This window comes from Neoarius graeffei, chromosome 23, assembly GCF_027579695.1.
Source record: "Neoarius graeffei isolate fNeoGra1 chromosome 23, fNeoGra1.pri, whole genome shotgun sequence".
NCBI classification, from domain to species: Eukaryota; Metazoa; Chordata; class Actinopteri; order Siluriformes; family Ariidae; genus Neoarius; species Neoarius graeffei.
The window spans coordinates 28,806,790-28,829,888 of record NC_083591.1 but is presented as its reverse complement, the minus strand read 5'-3'; the positions used below and the strand labels follow the sequence as shown (position 1 = coordinate 28,829,888).

At 41.5% G+C, this 23,099-nt stretch overlaps 1 protein-coding gene across 5 annotated transcripts in view; it reads left to right on the top strand.

Annotated features, from left to right (window-relative positions):
- Positions 1 to 23,099, top strand: part of camsap2b (calmodulin regulated spectrin-associated protein family, member 2b) — a 138,802-nt gene that overhangs the window by 68,650 nt on the left and 47,053 nt on the right. For 3 of the 5 annotated variants that reach the window (XM_060906027.1, XM_060906025.1, XM_060906028.1), the window contains exons 3-6: positions 2,673 to 2,834; positions 5,743 to 5,823; positions 7,551 to 7,692; positions 14,012 to 14,187. In XM_060906027.1, the coding sequence (XP_060762010.1) occupies positions 2,673 to 2,834; positions 5,743 to 5,823; positions 7,551 to 7,692; positions 14,012 to 14,187 (561 nt within the window). The remainder of the gene's footprint in view (positions 1 to 2,672; positions 2,835 to 5,742; positions 5,824 to 7,550; positions 7,693 to 14,011; positions 14,188 to 23,099) is intronic. The other 2 variants (XM_060906029.1, XM_060906026.1) reach the window with 1 other exon arrangement.

Below are 23,099 nucleotides of genomic sequence, written 5' to 3'. Positions count from 1 at the left end.
TGGATCCTGTACTTTCCTGACCAAGAGACCTCAGTCAGTCTGGATTGGGAGCAGAACTTCTAGCACCAACATACTAAGCACTGGGGGCCCCCAGGGCTGTGTGCTCAGTCCACTACTGTTCACTCTGCTGACTCACGACTGTGCAGTAATTCACAGTTCGAATTAAGTTTGTGGATTACATGACTGGTTGGTCTCATCAGTAAGAACGAGTCGCATACAGGGAGGAGGTGCAATGGCTATCAGACTGGTGCAGAGTCAACAACCTGTCTCCTGAATATGGATAAAACAAAAGAGATCGTTGTTGACTTCAGAAGAACACAGTGTGGCCATTCTCCACTGTACATTGATGGCTCACTAGTGGAGAGCAAGAGCACCAAATTTCTTGGCGTTCGTCTGGCAGAGAACCTCACCTGGTCCCTCAACACCAGCTCAATACCCAAGAAAGCCCAGCAGCATCTCTACTTCCTATATAGGCTGAGGAAAACCTGTCACCCATCCTCACAGTGTTTTACAGAGGGGCTATTGAGAGCATTCTGAGCAGCTGCATCATGGTCTGGTTTTGGAATTGCACAGTCTCTGATCACAAGACACTACAGCTGAGATCATTGGAGTCTCTCTTCCCTCCATCAAGGATATGAGGGTAAGTCAGAAAGTTCTAAGACAGATGTTATAATTTCAAAAGGTGTGAAAGACATCCCCTAGAATTCTACAAAGAAGGAATTCTACCTACCTACCTACCTACCTACCTACCCACCCACCCACCTACCTATCTTTTTGACTTACCCTCGTATTTACACCCCACACTGCATTCGGAAAGCCACCAGCATTGTGGATGACCCAACGCACCCCTCACGCAATCTCTTCGCTCTCCTGCCGTCTGGAAAAAGGTACCAAGCCACTCGAGCCTTCACAGCCAGGCTTTGTAACAGTTTCTTCCACATGTCATCAGACTGCTCAACTCTGAGGGACTGGACTGATGCACACGGACTATTGATCACACCACTCCCACTGCAGTCTTTGCACATTGAACAATAATGCATCATCACTTTTTTTATGTTTACACTGCTTCTCATGTATACAATATTTACATTTATTTATTTTGTTTACATATGCTACCTCAAAACACACTCACTGTCTGTACGTTCAGTGACCAGTACTGGCTGGCATTGTACTGTCTGTGCTAGTGGTTGTTTTTGCACTGTCCTTGTTTGCACTTTGTTGTCGATGTTTGCACTTTGTGTAGTTTACTGTCTACAATACTTGTGCTTGCTGTACTCATGCACTTTTATTGTTATATGTAGATCTATAGTCCTGGAGAAACGTTTCGTTTTACAAAACATTGTAAACATTCATTTTACATTGTTTCGTTTGTGTACTGTACCAACTGTATGTGGTCAATGACAATTTAAAAAAAAAACACGCACACAAAACCCTTGACCTTTAAATGGATGTATTTGATTAACGTCACAGACCATCTCCAACACCAGAAACCACATTATGGCAAGCAGTGGAAACTATAGTTGGTTCTTTTTACAGTGTTGCAGGATTGTTGTTGTGGGACCTGCTGTGTGCAGTAGAACATGGCTTTCATGAAGCCGTAGTTTATGTACTGTATGGATTCTTTTTTTAAGTTTATGTTAAAAGGCACTGTTATTTTCAAATTCAAATATTTTGTGATATATTAAATATAAAATAAATTTCTACATCTTGTATATCACTCTCTCACTCACACACACACACACACACACACACACACACACACACACACGAATGTTATTAAATTTTGTATTTAAATTCTCATAACTCCAAAGGACACCAGTAGACTTAAAGGTAAGAGAGCTGGCTCAGTCATGGGTTCCAGATTGGGGACAGTGGCGATGCTTGATTGCTGAGAGGAGAATATTGCCCAAGCTCACTGTCAACATAAGCAATCACTGCACAGATAAGCAGGCAGTTACTCAGCAGTCAGTATAAGCAGTTGGCATGGGTCGCCTGCCTTTTGTGGGGCAGGCTCCTGTGTTTGGTGGTGATCAAAAGTAAAAGTGTAACTGTAAACGATACCCTGCGGATTATGAGCTCAGCAGCCACTAACCAGCATTCAGTTGACTTGGTATAAAATCATTTGAGTTGTATGGGTTTGCAGTGGGCAATGCTAACAAGGCTTGTGCTGTATCCTAAAGACATTTATCTGTCTTTTGTTGTGTCTGATAACCCAGTTAAGTATTGCGTTCCTTGCTGTCCAAAACGGTTTAGGCATTTTGATCAGTAAATCACTTTAGATAAGTGTCATGAACAGTCGTAAACCAGTTGTGTCTGGGGTTTTACATTTTTTAATTTATTTTATTTATTTTAAGGGAGCTGGACCTTATGCCCTTTTCTGTTTGATACAACACAAAGGAGCTTAACATTTGCTTTTTGTAACGGACACCAAGAAATGCCATTTTTAAGAAATTATTAATAATGACCAATAACTAATGTTTAATCATTCCATAAATGTTACGATTATACTTATTAAATAATCAGCTCTTTATTTATTGTTATTGAACTAAAATCAAACAAGAATTCTGTTGTTCTAACCTGTACAGGTGCTGTGCTGAATATTTAAAGACAACCAAGTATCTTGTGTGTAAGATTTTTTATTTTTTTTTCCCCCCGTGATATCACTCTTGCAGAGCTCCCACCTGGCAATGATTGACACTCTGATGATGGCATACACAGTGGAGATGATCAGTGTTGAGAGAGTGCTAACCTGTGTACAGAAATACTCCCCTTTCTTTCCAGAGGAAGACTTCCCTTATGATGCTGAAGAAGCTGTGACCACCTGGATTAACAAGGTGAGAACCTGGATCCAGGCGCTGTGGGTTTTTTTTTTTTTTTTTTTTTAAATTTCCCTTCCACTTTGTTTCTTGTACATACAGGACATTTAAGCTTTCTCCTCTCAATCACATCACCCAGTTCTCTTCCTTTACCAGTCATAGTGCCAACATTTTAAAGTTCCAACTTTCAGTTCCAACTTTCAGTTTTCTGCCTTTTTCTATTCTCCCATTTCTTCTGAATTTGCCTTCCACCTCTCTTTCTCCTCCTTTTCCACCAGTAGCATACTTTCCACTGGTACCCTGCTGGGGCATGGTCCCACTGGTCAAAGTCCTTCCCACGCCTTACAGTACCTGGTATTCCTGGGCAGTCTCCCACTCAAGTACTAACTAATCCATCAACTCTGATGGTGGCGCATCGGGCGTCGTCGATCTCCGTTTCCGTAGCCCTCGGCCTCTCGCCTATTACATAGCTAGGGTTACAGTGGGGGGCTAGTCCTCTGGTAACCACGAGAGTTTAACTCCCCATGCACATCTGTATTGCAGCGTGCCTTGCCAGATGGTAGTAGGTACCATTTTTATGATGGTCTTTGGTATGACCCGACCGTGACTAGAACTCACGATCTCCCGATCGAGAGGCGGACACGCTACCACTAGGCCACTAGTCGGTGATGGTCCCACTGGTGGTCATTGTTAACCCGGACCTAAACTGATCCGGTATGAAAATCCTCTTCTTCATCCACAAAGTTGATTTGCCATGATTTTAATGTCGGCTGTCCTTAAGATGCAACCTTCCCCATTTATCTGGGCTTGGGACCGGCACTAAGAATGCACTGGCTTGTGCACTTCAGTGGCTGGATTTTAAACACTGCTTAAGATAATCTTTATTAATATGTTAATTAAAATGGTTGCCACATGCACATTTGGTGTAAATGGTGACTTGCTGCTATCTAGGAGAGACGTTAGAATTTTTGAATTGGACAGTGCACCAGATCTAGCATATAGGGTGTACACCATTCACAGAACAGCTTCCACCTAAAGGCCTACAAAACTTGTCTCCTAGGGGCTGTTGCTTTTAGGAGTGTTTCCTGGTCTGCTCTCAGTCCTCGGTTGGTGATTAACTCCATAGAGCTGAATCTACCTGGATGACCTGAATGAGCATGCCAAATCTTGCCATCCATTTGGAACAACAGATGAAGGGAGCTCCTAGGGTTTTCTGACCACTTGTAAAAGCAATAGTGGAAACTGAGGTCTTGCTGCTCATCCCAGAGTCACGAGAAGGCCTGGGTGCTGAATTCTGTAAAAAGTTGGAAGAATCAACAGTAGCAGAAGAAAAGTATTTTAAGTTGATGCTGAGGACATCCTGTCACGTTGCGCTGTTCAGCTTTGACAGGGAGTATCCCAATGGAAATGTGTGGACTTGCCTCACCTTGAAAAATCTTTCCCACACCTAGGCTTCTGGGTGCAGATACTACTCCCTTAGGTGTATCTGCCATCTTGATCTGCTGCACCAATATATAGATCCAGCAGATGAGTTGCCAGAGTATAGTAATGTCTGCCACACCTTGGGGTGATGGGGTGACATTCTCAGTGACTCTAGCCTCATGCTGATGAATTGTGTTCAACCACAAAAGCATTAATGAGGTGTTGCTCAGTGGGGTTGAGGTCAGGACTCTGTGCTTTGTTGCTCTCTGTTCTTCCACTCTAGCCATGGCAAACCATGTCTTCATGGACATTGCTTTGTGCACAGGGGCGGTGTCATGCTGGAGCGAGGTTGGACCCCTTAATTCCAGTGATGGGAAATTGTACAGCATTCGAATGCATCCTTATACAAGTGTGCCATTTCAACTTTGTTGCAACAGTTTGGGGAAGGCCCACACATGGGTTGGATGGTCGTGTGTCCACAAACTGTTGGCCATGTAGTGCTCCTGTGGTGCTAGAGAGAAACAGAGGTGCAAATCTGAGTTAGAATACCTGTCCTGGAAGACTTTTATGAATGGTGACATCTACTTTTGATTATTCTGTCTTGGATAGAGAAACAAAGAACTTTCAAAGCAAGAATTTTGTTGGGGTTTGATATCAGCAAGTCCCTGTGTCCCAAGAAGGTTGATGGCCAACAGTGGAACTGAAGTTTGTATCTCTGCAACATTGTAATCAGAACCCCCTGATCTGATGCTACTGATTTTTCTCTTCTGTAACTTTAAGTGCTTGCTTAAATACTAGAAGTAAAATTGTTAATGTATTCCCAGTATGTGCCACACAAAATTCAATATTATTTGTGCTGGAACATCATTAGTATCTCTGTATTCAGGACTTGGGTAGCATACATCTGAATGTAATACTTCATCTGGTAAGACTACCAGCACTGTTATACAGACCTCAATGGCCCAGTCTTCTGTTGATCCATCATTTTAGCTATAATGCATGTGATGGAGTTTGAGCATAAAAGAGCTATCTCTCCAAATCCCTGTTTAAAGTTTGTACTGTGGCATGGTGAATTCCACTGAAAGGATGCTTTCAGGGCTATGAGTTGCCTCGCATTTTCCAGTTCTACTCAGGCCACTGCTATTTCACAGGTGGCTGTCATGGCTAATTCAGAGCCCATCAGGTGTGTCTGAGCGAGCAGGGACAGACTCAGACCCGTTTTCATATGGATTTTTCAACAACCCATTTTCAGAGGATGTCCAAGTTGGATACCACAACATCCTTAGATGGTCACTGATGAGGGCATGGACACTGAGAATCACCTAGATACTAGAGGCATAAGCAGATAAGTCATCCAAGTCATGTCACTGTGACTTCTAAGAGGTCTCGGATATAACTGTGCAAGGATATGTGCACAAGAAGGTATCGGATGATTCTCAGTGTCCATGGCAGTTCGGGAGAGTAAAATAGGACTCGCAGCTCATTTATGTGTGTGTCATTGCAGGTTAATGAATACTTGAGAGAGACCATGGCTCAAGAGCAAAGAGTAGGAAATGCACTTGAGGCCAAACCTGCAGGCCAAAAGGTGAGTTTTATGCAAGGATATTTGTATCTAAATCTTATAACTGGGACTAACAAGGAGACTTGCAATGTGAAAATGGGGCACATGCGTATTGGTCACCACTGCAAAGAACTAACACTACTAACTTGCACGTACTAAACACAAAGTGATTGAAAGACGTGTTAATAAAATATTTAAAAAATGGAAGTTTATGGTCTCCATTATTCTATGACTGAATGGAGGACCAGCAAAGTAGTTTCCTTCAGAACAAGTGGTGTATTTGTGTTTGCTCATTTTCATGCCAGAAAAGTAATCCCTTTGTGACCATGACCCCACATGGGTAGCCTATAAGGTTGGGTCTTGTTTGAATTTTACCAATTCTGATTCAAAAGGACAGCCTTCATGCTATCCTCACAGTGGCTGGCTGCCAATTAGTCCTGTGTAACGTTAGGTCAGCTAAACTTGCGTTACAAGCAGGCTAGTCTGTTAGCTAGATTCAGGACAGGAAATATTGTGAATAAGCTAACCATGGGCAAAACTCGGTATTAGACAATCATATTTTCAGGTTAATTATGTCATCATGTGCACCTTTCATTCCTGGAATTCTTCATACAAATTGTGATATGCATGCATCACATGTTTTATTAGGTTAGATTTATTAGGCCTCTTCCTGCTGCATGACTTGAGGCACCGTTTCTACAAAGGTGTAGAAGAGGACTCCACTGCTCCACTATTACTTGCCCTAAAAGCAAAATATCACCACAGTTCACTCGGAGAGCCTTGTTTCTCAAGTATCAGCAATCTGTCACTTGTTCGTTCAGCAGTTGCCGAATCCATAGCGTCTTCCCAAACTTAGCTAGATAACTTGAAGTGGTGTGTCATGGTTACTGGCCAGTAACATCGTTGAAATCCAGTAACATTAACTACTAAAATTTGTGAAATGTCATACTGTTTCAAATGCCAAATTTTCTGGGAATGGTAAATTACCAGTAACTGGAGCAACACTAGTTTTCAACTTTTAATTACAGCATGCTGACCTGGATTATTGTGTTGAAATGCCTTTTCTTTTAATCTGAAAATGTGAACAAGTGAAATGAAAGCATAATATACAAAATACACACACACACACACACACACACACACACACACACACACACACACACACACACACACACGCATGAACACAGATCAACCATAACATTGACTACTGATGGATGAAATGAATAACTTTTGATTATCTCACTACAATGGCACCTGTCAAGGGGTGGGATATATTAGGCAGCAAAAGAAGTCAGTTCTTGAAGTTGATGTGTTGGAAACAGGAAAGATGGGCAAGTGTAAGGATCTGAGTGACTTTGACAAGGGCCAAACTGTGATGGCTAAATGACTGAGTCTGAGCATATCCAAAATGGCACATCTTGTGGGGTGTTTCTGGTATGCAGTGGTTAGCACCTACCAAATGAGGTCCAAGGAAAGAGAACCAGTGACAGGGTCATGGGTGTCGAAGGCTCATTGATTCGCATGGGGCACGAAGGCTCGCCCATCCAATCCAACAGAAGAGCCACTGTAGCACAAACTGCTGAAAAAGTTAATGCTGACACCTTTCTGTTTTAGCCAGCATTAACTTTTTCAGCAGTTTGTTTTACTCATTCCCAACGGCATCCCCATGTATATTTGTATCACACCATGAATGTCATAATTCTGTTCATGATATGTTTATGCATTATTTAAATATTGTGCAACTCCCACAGGGACAGTACAAAAAGGAGGACCATAAAGCACAGCTTGCATTGTATCTCCCACTAGTGGACAACCTGCTGAAGGACAACACAGATGGCTGTGCTTTGGCAGCATTGCTGCATTTCTACTGCCCCAATGCAGTGCCACTTGAAGGTACTGCTGCAACACACTATACTGCTGTCTGTCTTCCTTTTAGAAATACGAAATGGACTTTCTGGTCCTGAGCCACGAGTAAAAATATAGATTTTCTGAACCCAAAGTGTGGTGATGCATGTTGTTAATGTTGGCAGTAAACACACTTTCATTTGGCAGTGTGCATTACCTACCACAAATGGTGCATAAAATATGCCTTAGTGGATTTTTTTGTAAGTGAAAACAATGTAGATGTAATGATTCCTTGGCAATTTCTGGTCAAAGCAAGGTCAGTTTTACTATGCATAGATATAATCTTGCGAAGTATTGGTGGAATATAATTTACAAGAAAATGTCAGAAGATTCAAGAAAATGTGCTTAAAGAAAACCCAAGAAAACAGTAGCGCACACAGGTCAGTTCCATGTCTAGAAAAAAAGTATGGGGGGCAAGGATGTTCCAGTTGGTTACAACTTACTGGTACTCATATATAGGTACTATAATAACATTGTCACAATGGTTTTTTTTATACCATATTTATAATAAGTCGATAAGAAATTTAGTAATTAGCAATACAAGTATTCTTACATAAGAGTTAAAATTGAGTACAATATTCCAAGTAACTTTAACAAAATGACTTCTAAAATGACTCAAAACCAGAAATGGTCATATCATTTGGCATTCAGACTAAACTGGACTAGAACGTAGAAAATGGAAGAAAATAAAAACTCAAGTATAAATCCTCCAAAGCATATGACTATGATGGTCATTCTTATGAGTTTTAAAAGTGTACATAATAACCACTGATTGGCAGTTTGGCACTTAATATCGTACTGCAAAGTTTCATGTAAACTGAACTCTTAATCATCTGACTGGATCAATCAGATACTGTTAACCCTAAAACATTAGTTGAACTGCATTGTGCAATAAAAACAGAGAATACTGAGTGTATCGTCATAATTAGTGTGCTGCTCGGGGAGAGGGAGGTGCCTGTAAATTTTGGCAGGGCTCGGCCCTTCGGTGGCAGAGTTATGAATTTTTAAATCCCTGCGCGTGCGAGCGGCTAGAGCCAAGGCTCATGCTAAAGCTTTCTGCGATCCGCGCTTGCTCCTGATGTCGGATCGGGTCATGTCTGGTCTTGTTCAAAAGGTTTCGGGGAGAGGGATGTGCCTGTGAAGTTTGGTTACATCATAATGTATTTGCCCAGTATAACATTTGGAAGATGATTAGAAGTAGATTAAACCCATATCTTTTACAATTGTTCATGGGCCATCCGGTTTGATGCTTTTGAAATACGGATGGACACATTCAAATAAAATTATTTTTTTAAAATCTGCCATCTGGTCTGATGCGTTTAAAATACAGATGGACAAATGCGAAAATTACCGGTAAATGTCGGCCGGTCTGTTCCTACACACTCCAATCAACTCGAAATTGTCCAATATAAACAGGAAACATGCTTGTTACATTATGTTCACTATTATTTCCAGGGGTGCCAATAATTGTGGAACATGTTTTTTTTTTTAATTATTTCTTGTTGAGGGATTTGTTTTTCTTTTGTCAGTGTGAGATGAAGCTGCTTCACCAAAAGGTGGATTTAATTTTTTTTATCCTTTTTTTTACTAATCTTTACAAGGGGTGCCAATAATTATGGAGGGCACTGTATTTACTAAACCAGTAACTGATGCTTAATGTGAGAACAGTGGCTAGTATAAAATGAAATGTTGTTCAATGGTTAGGCTATGAGGTGGACAGAGTTGATTCTAGTGTAAAATGGGCTTAATATGCAAACCCAGTGTACAGTGGGGCAAAGAAGTATTTAGTCAGTCACCAATTGTGCAAGTTCTCCCACTTAAAAAGATGAGCGAGGCCTGTAATTTTCATCATACTGTAGGTATACCTCAACTATGAGAGACAAAATGAGAAAAAAATCCAGAAAATCACATTGTCTGATTTTTAAAGAATTTATTTGCAAATTATGGTGGAAAAGAAGTATTTGGTCAATAACAAAAGTTCATCTCAATACTTTGTTATATACCCTTTGTTGGCAATGACGGAGGTCCAATGTTTTCTGTAAGTCTTCACAAGGTTTTCACACACTGTTGCTGGTATTTTGGCCCATTCCTCCATGCAGATCTCCTCTAGAGCAGTGATGTTTTGGGGCTGTCGCTGGGCAACACGGACTTTCAACTCCCTCCAAAAATTTTCTATTGGTTTGAGATCTGGAGACTGGCTAGGCCACTCCAGGACCTTGAAATGCTTCTTACGAAGCCACTCCTTCGTTGCCCAGGCGGTGTGTCATGCTGAAAGACCCAGCCACGTTTCATCTTCAATGCCCTTGCTGATGGAAGGAGGTTTTCACTCAAAATCTCACGATACATGGCCCCATTCATTCTTTCCTTTACACGGATCAGTCGTCCTGGTCCCTTTGCAGAAAAACAGCCCCAAAGCATGAAGTTTCCACCCCCATGCTTCACAGTAGGTATGGTGTTCTTTGGATGCAACTCAGCATTCTTTCTCCTCCAAACACGACAAGTTGAGTTTTTACCAAAAAGTTCTATTTTGGTTTCATCTGACCATATGACATTCTCCCAATCCTCTTCTGGATCATCCAAATGCTCTCTAGCAAACTTCAGACAGGCCTGGACATGTACTGGCTTAAGCAGGGGGACACGTCTGGCACTGCAGGATTTGAGTCCCTGGCGGCGTAGTGTGTTACTGATGGTAGCCTTTGTTACTTTGGTCCCAGCTCTCTGCAGGCCATTCACTAGGTCCCCCCATGTGGTTCTGGGATTTTTGCTCACCGTTCTTGTGATCATTTTGACCCCACGGGGTGAGATCTTGCGTGGAGCCCCAGATTGAGGGAGATTATCAGTGGTCTTGTATGTCTTCCATTTTCTAACAATTGCTCCCACAGTTGATTTTCTTCACACCAAGCTGCTTACCTATTGCAGATTCAGTCTTCCCAGCCTGGTGCAGGTCTACAATTTTGTTTCTGGTGTCCTTTGACAGCTCTTTGGTCTTGGCCATAGTGGAGTTTGGAGTGTGACTGTTTGAGGTTGTGGACAGGTGTCTTTTATACTGATAACGAGTTCAAACAGGTTCCATTAATACAGGTAACGAGTGGAGGACAGAGGAGCCTCTTAAAGAAGTAGTTACAGGTCTGTGAGAGCCAGAAATCTTGCTTGTTTGTAGGTGACCAAATACTTATTTTACCGAGGAATTTACCAATTAATTCATTAAAAATCCTACAATGTGATTTCCTGGATTCTTTCCCCCCATTCTGTCTCTCATAGTTGAAGTGTGCCTATGATGAAAATTACAGGCCTCTCTCATCTTTTTAAGTGGGAGAACTTGCACAATTGGTGGCTGACTAAATACTTTTTTGCCCCACTGTACCTGATTTGTCTACTTTTTCCAGTGATATTTAGAGCGATTTCCTTTAAACCCATTATCCCCACAAGCGCACACACCCCCAACCCAAATCCCCCCCGCAAGGTTCATACCTGACCAACCCCACTTACCTGTGCAAGAGTAAAAACCACTCTCGGAACATTTCTTTATTTTTAACTTGCACACCATGACCTGGCTGCTATCTGTATCATACTGCCTGATGTGGCTGCTTACACCTCCGCCACTTTAGGGTGCAGGAGGCATTATGTTTTCGGGTTGTCCATCTGTGCGTGCGTGCGTCCGTCCGTCCCGAAACCTTGTGAACGCGATATCTCAAAGGCTAATGAAGGGAATTTCACCAAACTTTCACCATTTGTGCGCTTTGGGACAAACATGAACTGATTAGATTTTGAGGTCAAAAGGTCACAGGTCAAGGTCACTGTGAGGTCAAATGTCCGTCCGAAAACCTTGTGAACACCATATCTTCAAGGCAAATGAAAGGAATTTCATCAAACTTTCACTATTTGTGCACTTTGGGACAAAAATGAAATGATTAGATTTTGAGATCAAAAGGTCTAAGGTTAAAGTCACTGTGAGGTCAAATGTCTGTCCGAAAACCCTGTGAACACGATATCTCCAAGATAAATGAAAGGAATTTCGCCAAACTTTCACCATTTGTGCGCTTTGGGACAAATGTTAACTGATTAGATTTTGAGGTTAAAAGGTCACGGGTCAAGATTACTGTGAGGTCAAATGTCCATCCCCAAACTTTGTGAACACCATATCTCAAAGACTAATGAAAGGAATTTCACCAGACTTTCACCATTTGTGCACTTTGGGACAAAGATGAAATTATTAGATTTTAGATCAAGAGGTCTAAGGTCAAGGTCACTGTGAGGTCAAATGTCTGTCCGAAAACCTTGTGAACACAATATCTCCACGGCAAATGAAAGGAATTTCACCAAACTTTCACCATTTGTGCGCTTTGGGACAAACATGAACTGATTAGATTTTGAGGTTAAAAGGTCACAGGTCAAGATTACTGTGAGGTCAAATGTCCATCCCCAAATCACAACTTAATAAGGCGTGCAGTCTACCGGGAGGAGGCATCTCCATCGACGCCATTGGCGTCGAGTTCTATCTAGTTCTATCATTGTTTTAATGTGTATGTACAGTACCAGTCAAAATATGGACACACTCACTCATTCATAGTAATGGGTAAGTGTGTCCATACCTTTGACTGGTACTGTAGAGCGGAATCAGTACCTGAATACTGACATAAGTGTTCAATTACTGCTGCCTCAGATGATGAGTCTTGTATTCCAGTCCTCTGCACATCTGTTTTTCACAGGGCCCCTTCAAAAAAAACCTTGCATGATATTTCCTGTAACTGGTAAAGCAGCCTCAGTTCACAAGGCAACATGCAGTGTGTTTCTCTGTGTCATAAATATGCACACAAAGTGGAAGAATCTGTGCAAAAAGGGTGGAAAATGAAACTAATTACAAATTCTGATCTATTTAGTAAACTGTTGGAGAATAGCCCAAACCAGTTTTGTGCATGATTTTGTCCACCTCCTAAATCGGGAGTAAATAAGGATCACTCATGAAGCAGTACAGCTGATGTTGCCTACAGAATTGTCTTTTTTTCATTCATTCATATGAATATCCTTTATGTATGAAAACTGTGTAATAATACAAGACCATTTTAAGAATTAGGATCTAAAAGATCTATTTTGCTGAACTGTGTTCTACTTGTGCATCCATACCGTTTATTTGTTCCGTCACGAAAGTCTTTTGTAATAAGAACTTATTTATTAATACATTAATCTATTTTTCGTGAATTGGAATCTCTCACACACACATACACGCACGCGTGTACACACATGACTAGCACAATTATAGAGGCCTACAGGGTCTCAGTCCTTTCATAACTACACAACTTGGATGTACACGCAGATAATGTAAACATGCACATCCAGGCACAAACATATTCAATTTTACATATAGGAAAATTAGCGCAACTCTCATTTTCATTCTCTCAGAGGCAATATTAGATATTTTGGCAGCACTGAGGAGAATTAAAACTCTATCTTGTAAAAGTCGTCTCTAAGTGAAGGTATGCCTTAGCTGATCTCTTCTAATGGTGCGTCTGTTGGACTGAGATAAAGCATTTCTGCTGAATAGAGGTATATAGGTTTGTCTGTTTTTTCAAAGTGGGTTCCATGGCCTATATAGAAATGGGGAATTTTATTTATCTATTAATGACATGATCCCGGTCAATTACGTCTGTTGACTTTCAGCTATTAGTTATGTTATTTATTATTAGGCCAATTTGACCGACTACTCAAATTGAATGGGTTTAAAGTTATGCCACTCGCACTAATCTGTTGGATAAGTTTGACATTTCCTAATCTAAAATTCAATTCCTTAAAACATCGTCATAAATTATGCTGAAGAGGCTGGGAACATGGTTCCAACAAATGTTTGTCCATGTGTCCTTTTCAGAGTGCAGTCTGTTAAATATTTTCTCTGCTTATTGGCAGAAAATGATATAGAAGCTTTCTAAAAATATTAGTTTAATCAGAATAACAGTCAAAATAACATTCAATTCTAAATACAGTTTTATTAAAATTTTTTTTTTTTTGACATTGTAAGCATTCATGGTCTGAAAAATGTGGAGTGGGGAGATTAAGGATCGTGTAGAATGCCAGAGAGAGGGAGAGTAAAAATGAGAAAGAATAGAAGGAAACCAGAAAAGGAGACTGGTGTAGAGAAAACAGTAGAGCATTCAAACCTAAACACTACCACATGACTCCAGACATTCCGTTCATGACCTCACATCTTTTCCTGTCCCCATCTCTCTTTCTCTCACTCTCTCTCTCGCGTGCGTGCACACAAAAATATCTGACTTGATTGGCTGGATGAGTGTTCTGTTCCTGCCCCATGCAGATATCTGTGTGAAGGAGACGATGTCATTGGCTGACAGTCTGTACAACCTGCAGCTCATCCAGGACTTCTGCAGGGAGAACCTGAATAACTGCTGTCACTTCACACTGGAGGACATGTTTTATGCCTCCAGTTGTTTTAAGGTAAGAAGAAATGATTGCGTGTGCAGATACTTTGGGGTAAGTTCAGGCTTTATTGTTCAAGATTTAAGTTTCATTTTGTGTTCGTCCTCGATGATCCTGGTCACCCTAGATTTAAATGCACTTGCATCTGAGATGCAGGGAGGCCTTTCAGGGTGACAGTAACCAGTCTGTCCTGATAGCAGGTCCTGAAGTATGTTTGTGCTGATAATGAAAACGCTGACACAGGTTGGTGTCTAAATAACACCCAGAAGGATATTTTACGGAGGTTTAGGGTTTGTTTTTGTGTAGTTCAAAATAAAAATACTCAGTTTAGGTTAAAGCTCATTCATCTACCAGTGCTCTCCAAGAAGATCTCGGAGGTATCTAATGCCTTTGTAAAACTTATATAGACTGGTACAATTCTGTAGCTTCTTTTTGTAATTTGTCTTGATTTTGAATCATCATTACTCTCTCACTGGGTCCCTGATTGTGCATATCTGTTTTACATGTTGATGTGATTATTTCTTCTGATGGGTCTTGGGAATTCAAAGGGTTAACTGATATCCCACTTGTCCAGGATGTGTCTTATAAATCAGTGGAGGCATCCTTGTTTAAGTCTTGTCTTTAGAGGTGCAAGAAATACTGCTGAAATGATCTCAACACAGTGTGTCTGGAATAGAGGTTGTGTGGGAGGGACAGATGACTAGTGCATTGTTTAAATCCAACTGGAAGAACTGAATCATGTGTGCACACGCGCATGCGCAAGATGTAAGATGCAGCCAAGGGCAGTGGAAAAGTGAGTCATTAAAGTACATGTTGAGGTAATGGCTGTTTTTTTTTTTTTTAAATACTGAGATACTTTCACACAGTATTTATGGTCTTTCATGTAGCAATGTAATGAACAGTAGTAGAGATTCCTCTTGGGCTGGTATTTTATATTTCAAGTTGTGGGATTGGAAGTAAAGTCAATGAGCGTAAACATAAGTGTTCTGCAGTCAGTGAGAGCAATGCAGAGATAAATAGCCCTCTGTGGAGTGAATGGCATGAATGTGCTTGTGAGGAAGTTTGAGAGTGAGGGAGCAAAGCTAGTGTTTAAAGCTTTAAATGGGCAGTGTCCCTCTTACATAAGAGAAATTTTTAAGCTCTTTTACCAAATTCATACAAAGGAAACCCGAAATTCGGCACTCAATTTGATTCTTCCAAAGTTTAAACAAACATTTGGTCAGCGAACTTTTGCATTTAGCTCTGTTAAAACCTGGAACAGTCTTCCCCATGATCTTAAATTATGCAAATCGTTCGATGCGTTTTGCAGAAGATTAACTAGTTTTAGTATTTCAGAAAATTAGTATTTTATAACTCTACTTGTATTTATACTCTAGTTAGGTTTTTTTTTGTACTTTCTTTTAGTTTGTTTGGTTTATTTAGATTTTGATGAGGGCCACGTGTAGATTAGATATTAAGTGTTACCCTCAATAAATAAATACATTTAAAAAAAAAGCATTTTAATAATGTCAATATTCTGGTTCTGGCCTTGTGGTGTAGTTTGTGAATAAGTTGACTGTTGTTAAACAGAGGAACAATTCTGAAGGCTCCCCCCCCCCCCCCCCCCCCCTTTGGGAATGAAATTCGAAAGAGTTTAAAAAAATCATTTTGGTTTGTTTTGGCTTGGCCTGCCATTATTTAGCTGCAGTCATAAAAGTAATTCAAAAGTACTTGAAAATTAAAATTAATTTGAAATGCATTACATGCAGTGGGGGATTTAGGCATGGATGAAATGGGTAGCTGTCCAGGCACAATCCAAATTTTGAAATGAGATTTTTTTTTTTCCATTGCTCATTTGAATGTCACTGTGTGGATCAGTTAACCTGTTAGAGTGGTGCCATGATTTGGGTTTGTGAGCCAGGCTACTTCCTGTTCTCCTACTCAAAAGTATGAGATGGGGGAGGGGATCGGGGGTAAATTGATCTATGACGTCAGGTCTCCCCACTGGAAGTGCACACAATACTAATGCAGAGTAAAATCAGTCACACTAAGCCCATGTTTACATTAGACCGTATCAGCGGATCATCAGATTAACGTTTTTAAAACGATTAGTGTGCACACAGCAACGCCAATACACGGATACGCTCGGCTCCGCAGGCATCCTGCGCTCCAAATCACTCCGCCCTGAACAGCGAGTGCCCTCTGGAGGGTGCGGACTCCGGCCCTGCGCAGCTCACAGAGCGCGCGAGTGAAGTGCACAAGCTGTGATTCGGGACTGAGCCGCTGTGTGTGTGATCCCAGCGCATATCACTTACTACTTGCAAGTGGAAGGATGGCAAACCTAAAGACAATCATAACTACACAATGGGCAGTATTTGCATCAGTATTTGCAGTATTTTCATACTTTTATACTCTTTAATGAAAGGTGATACAAGGCGGAAGTCCGCGCCGTTTTTCAGCAGTCGCGTCACATGACCAACGCTAGCGAATCAGGAAGGTGGATGTCACAGTGACGTTGTCCAATGAGACGCCAGCTAGAGCTCAGCACAGCGTATCCGTGTATTCTGAATGTTTACACAGCACCGGAGCTGACACGATCTGGATTGAATACGTGGACGCTGGCGGATTCCCGTTTCCCGGCGTTTCCAGGCGGTTTAATGTAAATGGACAGTGCATCCGCGAAGAAAACGAGACAGATACGGTCTAATGTAAACGTAGCCTCAGAAATGCTACCAAATCAACCACAATGCATTCATAATATTGTACTGTATGTACAACCCCGATTCCAAAAAAGTTGGGACAAAATACAAATTGTAAATAAAAACTGAATGCAATAATTTACAAATCTCAAAAACTGATTTTGTATTCACAATAGAACATAGACAACATATCAAATGTCGAAAGAGAGACATTTTGAAATTTCATGCCAAATATTGGCTCGTTTGAAATTTCATGACAGCAACACATCTTAAAAAAGTTGGGACAGGGGCAATAAGAGGCTGGAAAAGTTAAAGGTACAAAAAAGGAACATCTGGAGGACCAAATTGCAACTCATTAGGTCAATTGGCAATAGGTCATTAACATGACTGGGTATAAAAAGAGCATCTTGGAGTGGCAGCGGCTCTCAGAAGTAAAGATGGGAAGAGGATCACCAATCCCCCTAATTCTGCGCCGACAAATGGTGGAGCAATATCAGAAAGGAGTTCGACAGTGTAAAATTGCAAAGAGTTTGAACATATCATCATCATCATCATCTACAGTGCATAATATCATCAAAAGATTCAGAGAATCTGGAAGAATCTCTGTGCGTAAGGGTCAAGGCTGGAAAACCATACTGGGTGCCCTTGATCTTCAGGCCCTTAGACGGCACTACATCACATACAGGCATGCTTCTGTATTGGAAATCACAAAGTGGGCTCAGGAATATTTCCAGAGAACATCATCTGTGAACACAATTCACCGTGCCATCCGCCGTTGCCAGCTAAAACTCTATAGTTCAAAGAAGAAGCCGTATCTAAACACGATCCAGAAGCGCAGACGTCTTCTCTGGGCCAAGGCTCATTTAAAATGGACTGTGGCAAAGTGGAAAACTGTTCTGTGGTCAGACGAATCAAAATTTGAAGTTCTTTGTGGTGTTGTCATGAAATTTAAAATCACCTAATTTTTCTCTTTAAATGATGCATTTTCTCAGTTTAAACATTTGATATGTCATCTATGTTCTATTCTGAATAAAATATGGAATTTTGAAACTTCCATATCATTGCATTCCATTTTTATTTACAATTTGTACTGTGTCCCAACTTTTTTGGAATCGGGGTTGTGGTTTCAAAGACATATTGTTGCATTTTTTTTTTCCTGCTTTGTGCAAAATAATTAAGAACAGTATAAAACCTGTCTTCACATCACAAGGGTGAATTAGTTTAGTCTTGACTCTTGGTCGACCGCATTGGGTGATTGGTAATGTAGTGATACTCAAGTGCTAAATCAACACATATGGATAAGAAAAAGTCTTAAAGGGCATATTCTGGACCAATTTCATGAGTTGTTTTTTTTTTTTTATATGAAAGTATGTCCCTTTACACACACATCCAGAAGGGTAATTTTGCACAAGGCCATCTGTCTACAGCAGAAAAAAATAAAATAAAATAAAACGCATCTGGAAAAATCCCAAGGGAGTCTTGAGCCAGATTCGTGACGTCACCTGTGGAAGCGCCAGCAGGCTGCGAGAGCTTTGCACGGTTTAAGTGCACAGCCTGTGTTGACCAAGCGCATACCTGCCAACCTGTACTCATCTTGCGTAGCTGCTATGAATTTTTACCTCATTGTACGACTGTATGTTTTCACATTAAAAAGTACGCATATCGTCCGAATTCGCATTTCAGTCAAGTTCTCGCTGAAGTTGATACCGCTGATCTGTGAGAAAACTCAAAGCCAGAATGGAACGCTTTGCCCAGTCCCCCTGCCCCTCTTCCAGAGCGTGTGGCTCTGCCCTCTTCACCCCCTCCCCTTCCTCCTTTGCGTCTCTGACTTGAGTGCAGCGGTGCAGCCAGGTGGCTAGAGCGAGTCAGGGATTGAAACGTCGGTTAGAGAAGAGAGATTTCATCAATGATGGTCAACAATCCATTCTGCAAAGATCACTGGAAAGGTAAAATAAAAACATTAGGTCAGCCCAATAAACCGACATTGTTAACCCCTCGTGAACGTTATACTCGTTCACCAACTCAGTATGCTGCAATACTTCAGGCTTTCCCACATGCATGTTTCAGACAAAAACTGAACATATGGAGCCCGAACGTGTTCGGAAACCCCAAAGATTTCTGGAAAGCTATCGGGAGAGGTGGCCTTGTCTCACACGGTCACAGTTACCCAGCCACGCATTCTGCACGGTGTGCAAGATTGATCTAGACATCAGTCACCAAGGAGCAACAGGTACACCGTCCTACACACGCCCGTTAAAGTACTGCAATAAGAAGTTTTAGCTAACTGGAAGGCAGTACGTAACACTTTTACTGTTATGCACGGCCTTCCTATATTTGTAACAGAAACGGTTGTGTTTCACGTGTACTCGAGCTTCCTAGCCGTTATTTTGTGCATTTACAACACCAACAGTACAGGCTAGTTCTTCATTTAACTTTGAAGCCGTCACTCGAGGTTGCATATTCGATGCGGTAACCAACGAAACCTGATTACAATTCCTCTCACGCTCTCATTGAATCACTATGATAAGTACCACTTTATTGATGTGCTCAACAAAAAGTAGCGTGTTGTATATCTTAAGGGCAGTCGGTAACTTCTGTCAGTGGTAGCCTAGAATGTTTGCAGATGATGTGAAGTCGAAAATTGGTCATCCTTCTTATGAAAAAACCTGCGTGGTACTGCAGTATCAAATGCTCATTTCTACAGTATTACTGCAGTAAATGCAATATTTCGAATGCAAATGCAATAGTTTGCACATGAAAAAGGCATGCTACAAAATACTGCAGTGTACTGTATAATGCAATATTTTTACTGTATAATGCAATATACTTCCAACATGTTAAAAAATGCAAAAGTCTAAACCTATTGCATGGGAAATTTGTGCATACCATGTTTTGTGTTGAAAGTGCCTTTTTTACATACTGTATTAATTAGGGCCCGAGCCCTATGGGCGAAGGCCCTATTGTTCTTGTAAGAGTTCACTATTATTATTAGGGCCCGAGCCCTATGGGCGAAGGCCCTATTGTTCTTGTAAGAGTTCACTATTATTATTCTTCCGTCTTCTTTATTTTTCTCCGCTGTTGGGCCATTTTCGGGGCACTTGCCATGGGCGAAAACGCACGAAATTTGGCACCAGTTCCGACAATTGCCACCGCTACTCAGACCCAAAAGCCCAAACTTGGCCGGGGCTCAGGGCCTCTATAGCGCCCCCTAAGTCGTTGTGATTTTGGTCTCCCGCATTAAGGTGCCTGGTTGCCATGTAGTTAGTAGTAGTGGCATGCCATTTGGTACGCATATGTATCTCACTAAACCGGACAAAAATGTAATGCCAATGCATTAGCCACGCCCAACAGGAAGTGAGGTAATTTCACTTTTGTGCGAAATGCATGGCCACGAAGACGGCGCAACTCCTCCTAGACCGTTCATAGGAATGTCACCAAAATTGATACACATCATCTACAGACAGGGCTGACAAAAGTTACTAAATACGTTTCACGTAGGATAAACCGTTCAGAAGTTATACGTCAATCAATTTTCGATGCAAAATTTTACATGCTTAAAAATTCATAACAAATCTTCTGATTGCTCAAAACTGCTCATACTTCACACGCAAATCACTCATTGGGCTTCTGACATGTTACCCAATTTCTGTGATATTTCGCCACTGGGGGCGCTATTTTTGGGCAAAAATTCCAATCTTTCCTCAAATTTGGTCAAACTTCATGGCCACCCTCTTACTACCTCCCATGTCATGTATACCACATTTTGGAAATTTTCGTCCATGGGGGGCCCTGTTTTTGGCCGACGCAATTGCTCCAAAACGGGTTTTTGGTAAATAATTCCATAATGCTTTTCCTTCACACCACTACCTTGCGATAGTACGTTGCTGTTGTGGACACTTATTTTTCCACCTCATAATCGCTCATGTACAGCATAGCGCCACCTACTGACATGGGAAAAACCAAAAAATTTATTCTTCAAAAATCTATATCTCATCTTCTATTTACTCAATTGTCATCACACTTCATACGCAAACTCTTCATAGCTCACCTGACATCTACACCAAATTTTGTGCACTTTCGCCCCTGGGGGTGCTGGTTATGGCAAAAATGATATTGCAGCTTCTGATCTGTCAAACTTGCCAAGCAAACTCTTTACAAGACCCTTATTGGGGCGCTTGCCATGGTCGACAACGCACGAAATTTGGCTCCTTTTTCTTAGACTGCCACCGCTACTGAGAACCAGAAGCCCAGATCCAGGCGGGCCTCAGGGCCTCTATAGCGCCCCCCAACTCGTTGTGATTTTGGCCTCCCGCATTAAGGTGCCTGGTTGTCCTGTAGTCTGTAGTAGTGGCATGCCATTTGGTACGCATATGTATCTCACTAAGCCGGACAAAAATGTAATGCCAATGCATTAGCCACGCCCAACAGGAGGTGAGGTAATTTCACTTTTGTGCGAAATGCATGGCCACGAACACCGCGCAACTCCTCCTAGACCGTTCATAGGAATGTCAACAAAATTGATACACATGATCTACAGACATGGCTGACAAAAGTTTCTAAATACGTTTCACGTAGGATCAACCGTTCAGAAGTTATACGTCAATCAATTTTCACTTCAAAATTTTACATGCTAATAAATTCATAACAAATCTTCTAATTGCTCAAAACTGCTCATACTTCACTCGCTAATCACTCATTGGGCTTCTGACATGTTACCCAATTGCTGTGATATTTCGCCACTGGGGGCGCTATTTTTGGGCAAAAAATCCAATCTTTCCTCAAATTTGGTCAAACTTCACGGCCACCCTCTTACTACCTCCCATGTCATGTATACCACATTTTGGGAATTTTCGTCCATGGGGGGCGCTGTTTTTGGCCGACGCAATTTCTCCAAAATGGGTTTTTGGTTAATAATTCCATAATGCTTTTCCTTCTCACCACTACCTTGTGATAGTACGTTGCTGTAGTAGACACTTATTTTTCCAACTCATATTCGCTCATGTACAGCATAGCGCCACCTACTGACATGGGAAAAACCAAAAAATTTATTCTTCAAAAATCTATATCTCATCTTCTATTTACTCAATTGTCATCGAACGTCATACGCAAACTCTTGATAGCTCACCTGACATATACGCCAAATTTTGTGCACTTTCGCCCCTGGGGGTGCTGGTTATGGCAGAAATGATATTGCAGCTTCTGATTTGTCAAACTTGGCAAGCAAACTCTTTTCAAGACCCTTATTGGGGCGCTTGCCATGGTCGACAACGCACGAAATTTGGCTCCTTTTTTCTTAGACTGCCACCGCTACTGAGAACCAGAAGCCCAGATCCAGGCGGGCCTCAGGGCCTCTATAGCGCCCCCCGAGCACCGTACAGTGCGAGACCCTATTGTTACCATGTGTCCAATTCTGTGCTTTGTCACCATTGTGGGAGTAATGTCTCTTGCCGAAGAAGCTGTGGAAGGTATTTCGCGGGGACGCATGCCCCCGCCCCCCTTGGCCGCTGGCGCGAGGGCCCGTCGAGGCCGCTTGCGGCTTTAATTTAATGTGTTATTTATTTTGAAAGAGTGGCTCTGGTTTAATTTCATTTCATTTGCACATGTATTTAATGTTTGTTGTGGTTTTCAAAACAGAAGGAAGTTCCCAAGAGCCATCAATAACAGTTTCCCAAAGTCTATCAATAGGAATGTTTTACAAAACTGGACTATGTTCCCAAGGTCAATCAATAAAACTGGATTGAAAGTGTGTTTTTGGTCTGCTGGTTGTGGTCTGTGGGGGCGCATGCACGCTGGGTTGGGGTGAGGTTGACGCGAGGGGGGGGGGTACTCATGAAATTGTAAAATTGTACTCATAAAATTTTTTTCAAGGTTGGCAGGTATGCAAGCGCTCCCATTTCTCTCTCATTGTCCAGTCTTTTGGAAAACAATGAGTACTAATCCCATCAAGATTGGTGTTGCTACACCCTCCTACGATACATCTGTTAACCATTTTAATAATTACGCGATAACGGAGAAATTTGCAGAAAACCACCAGGTCGTTTTCTCATAAACAAACCAGCGCTGACGTAGGATTCAGAAGGAGGCGTCCTGCAGATGACGTCACGAAAATCAGTGTTTGCCGGGGAATCCAAATGCCAAGTTTTTTCAGAGGCGGACCAATTCGCCTCAGATGGCTTGATTTTCAACTGAATTTTTCTGGTATTGCACAAGGTAAAAAAAAAATTGCAGAGAATGCAGAATGTTAGATATTTGACCAAAGTTTAATATAAAATAGGAGAATTACATTGA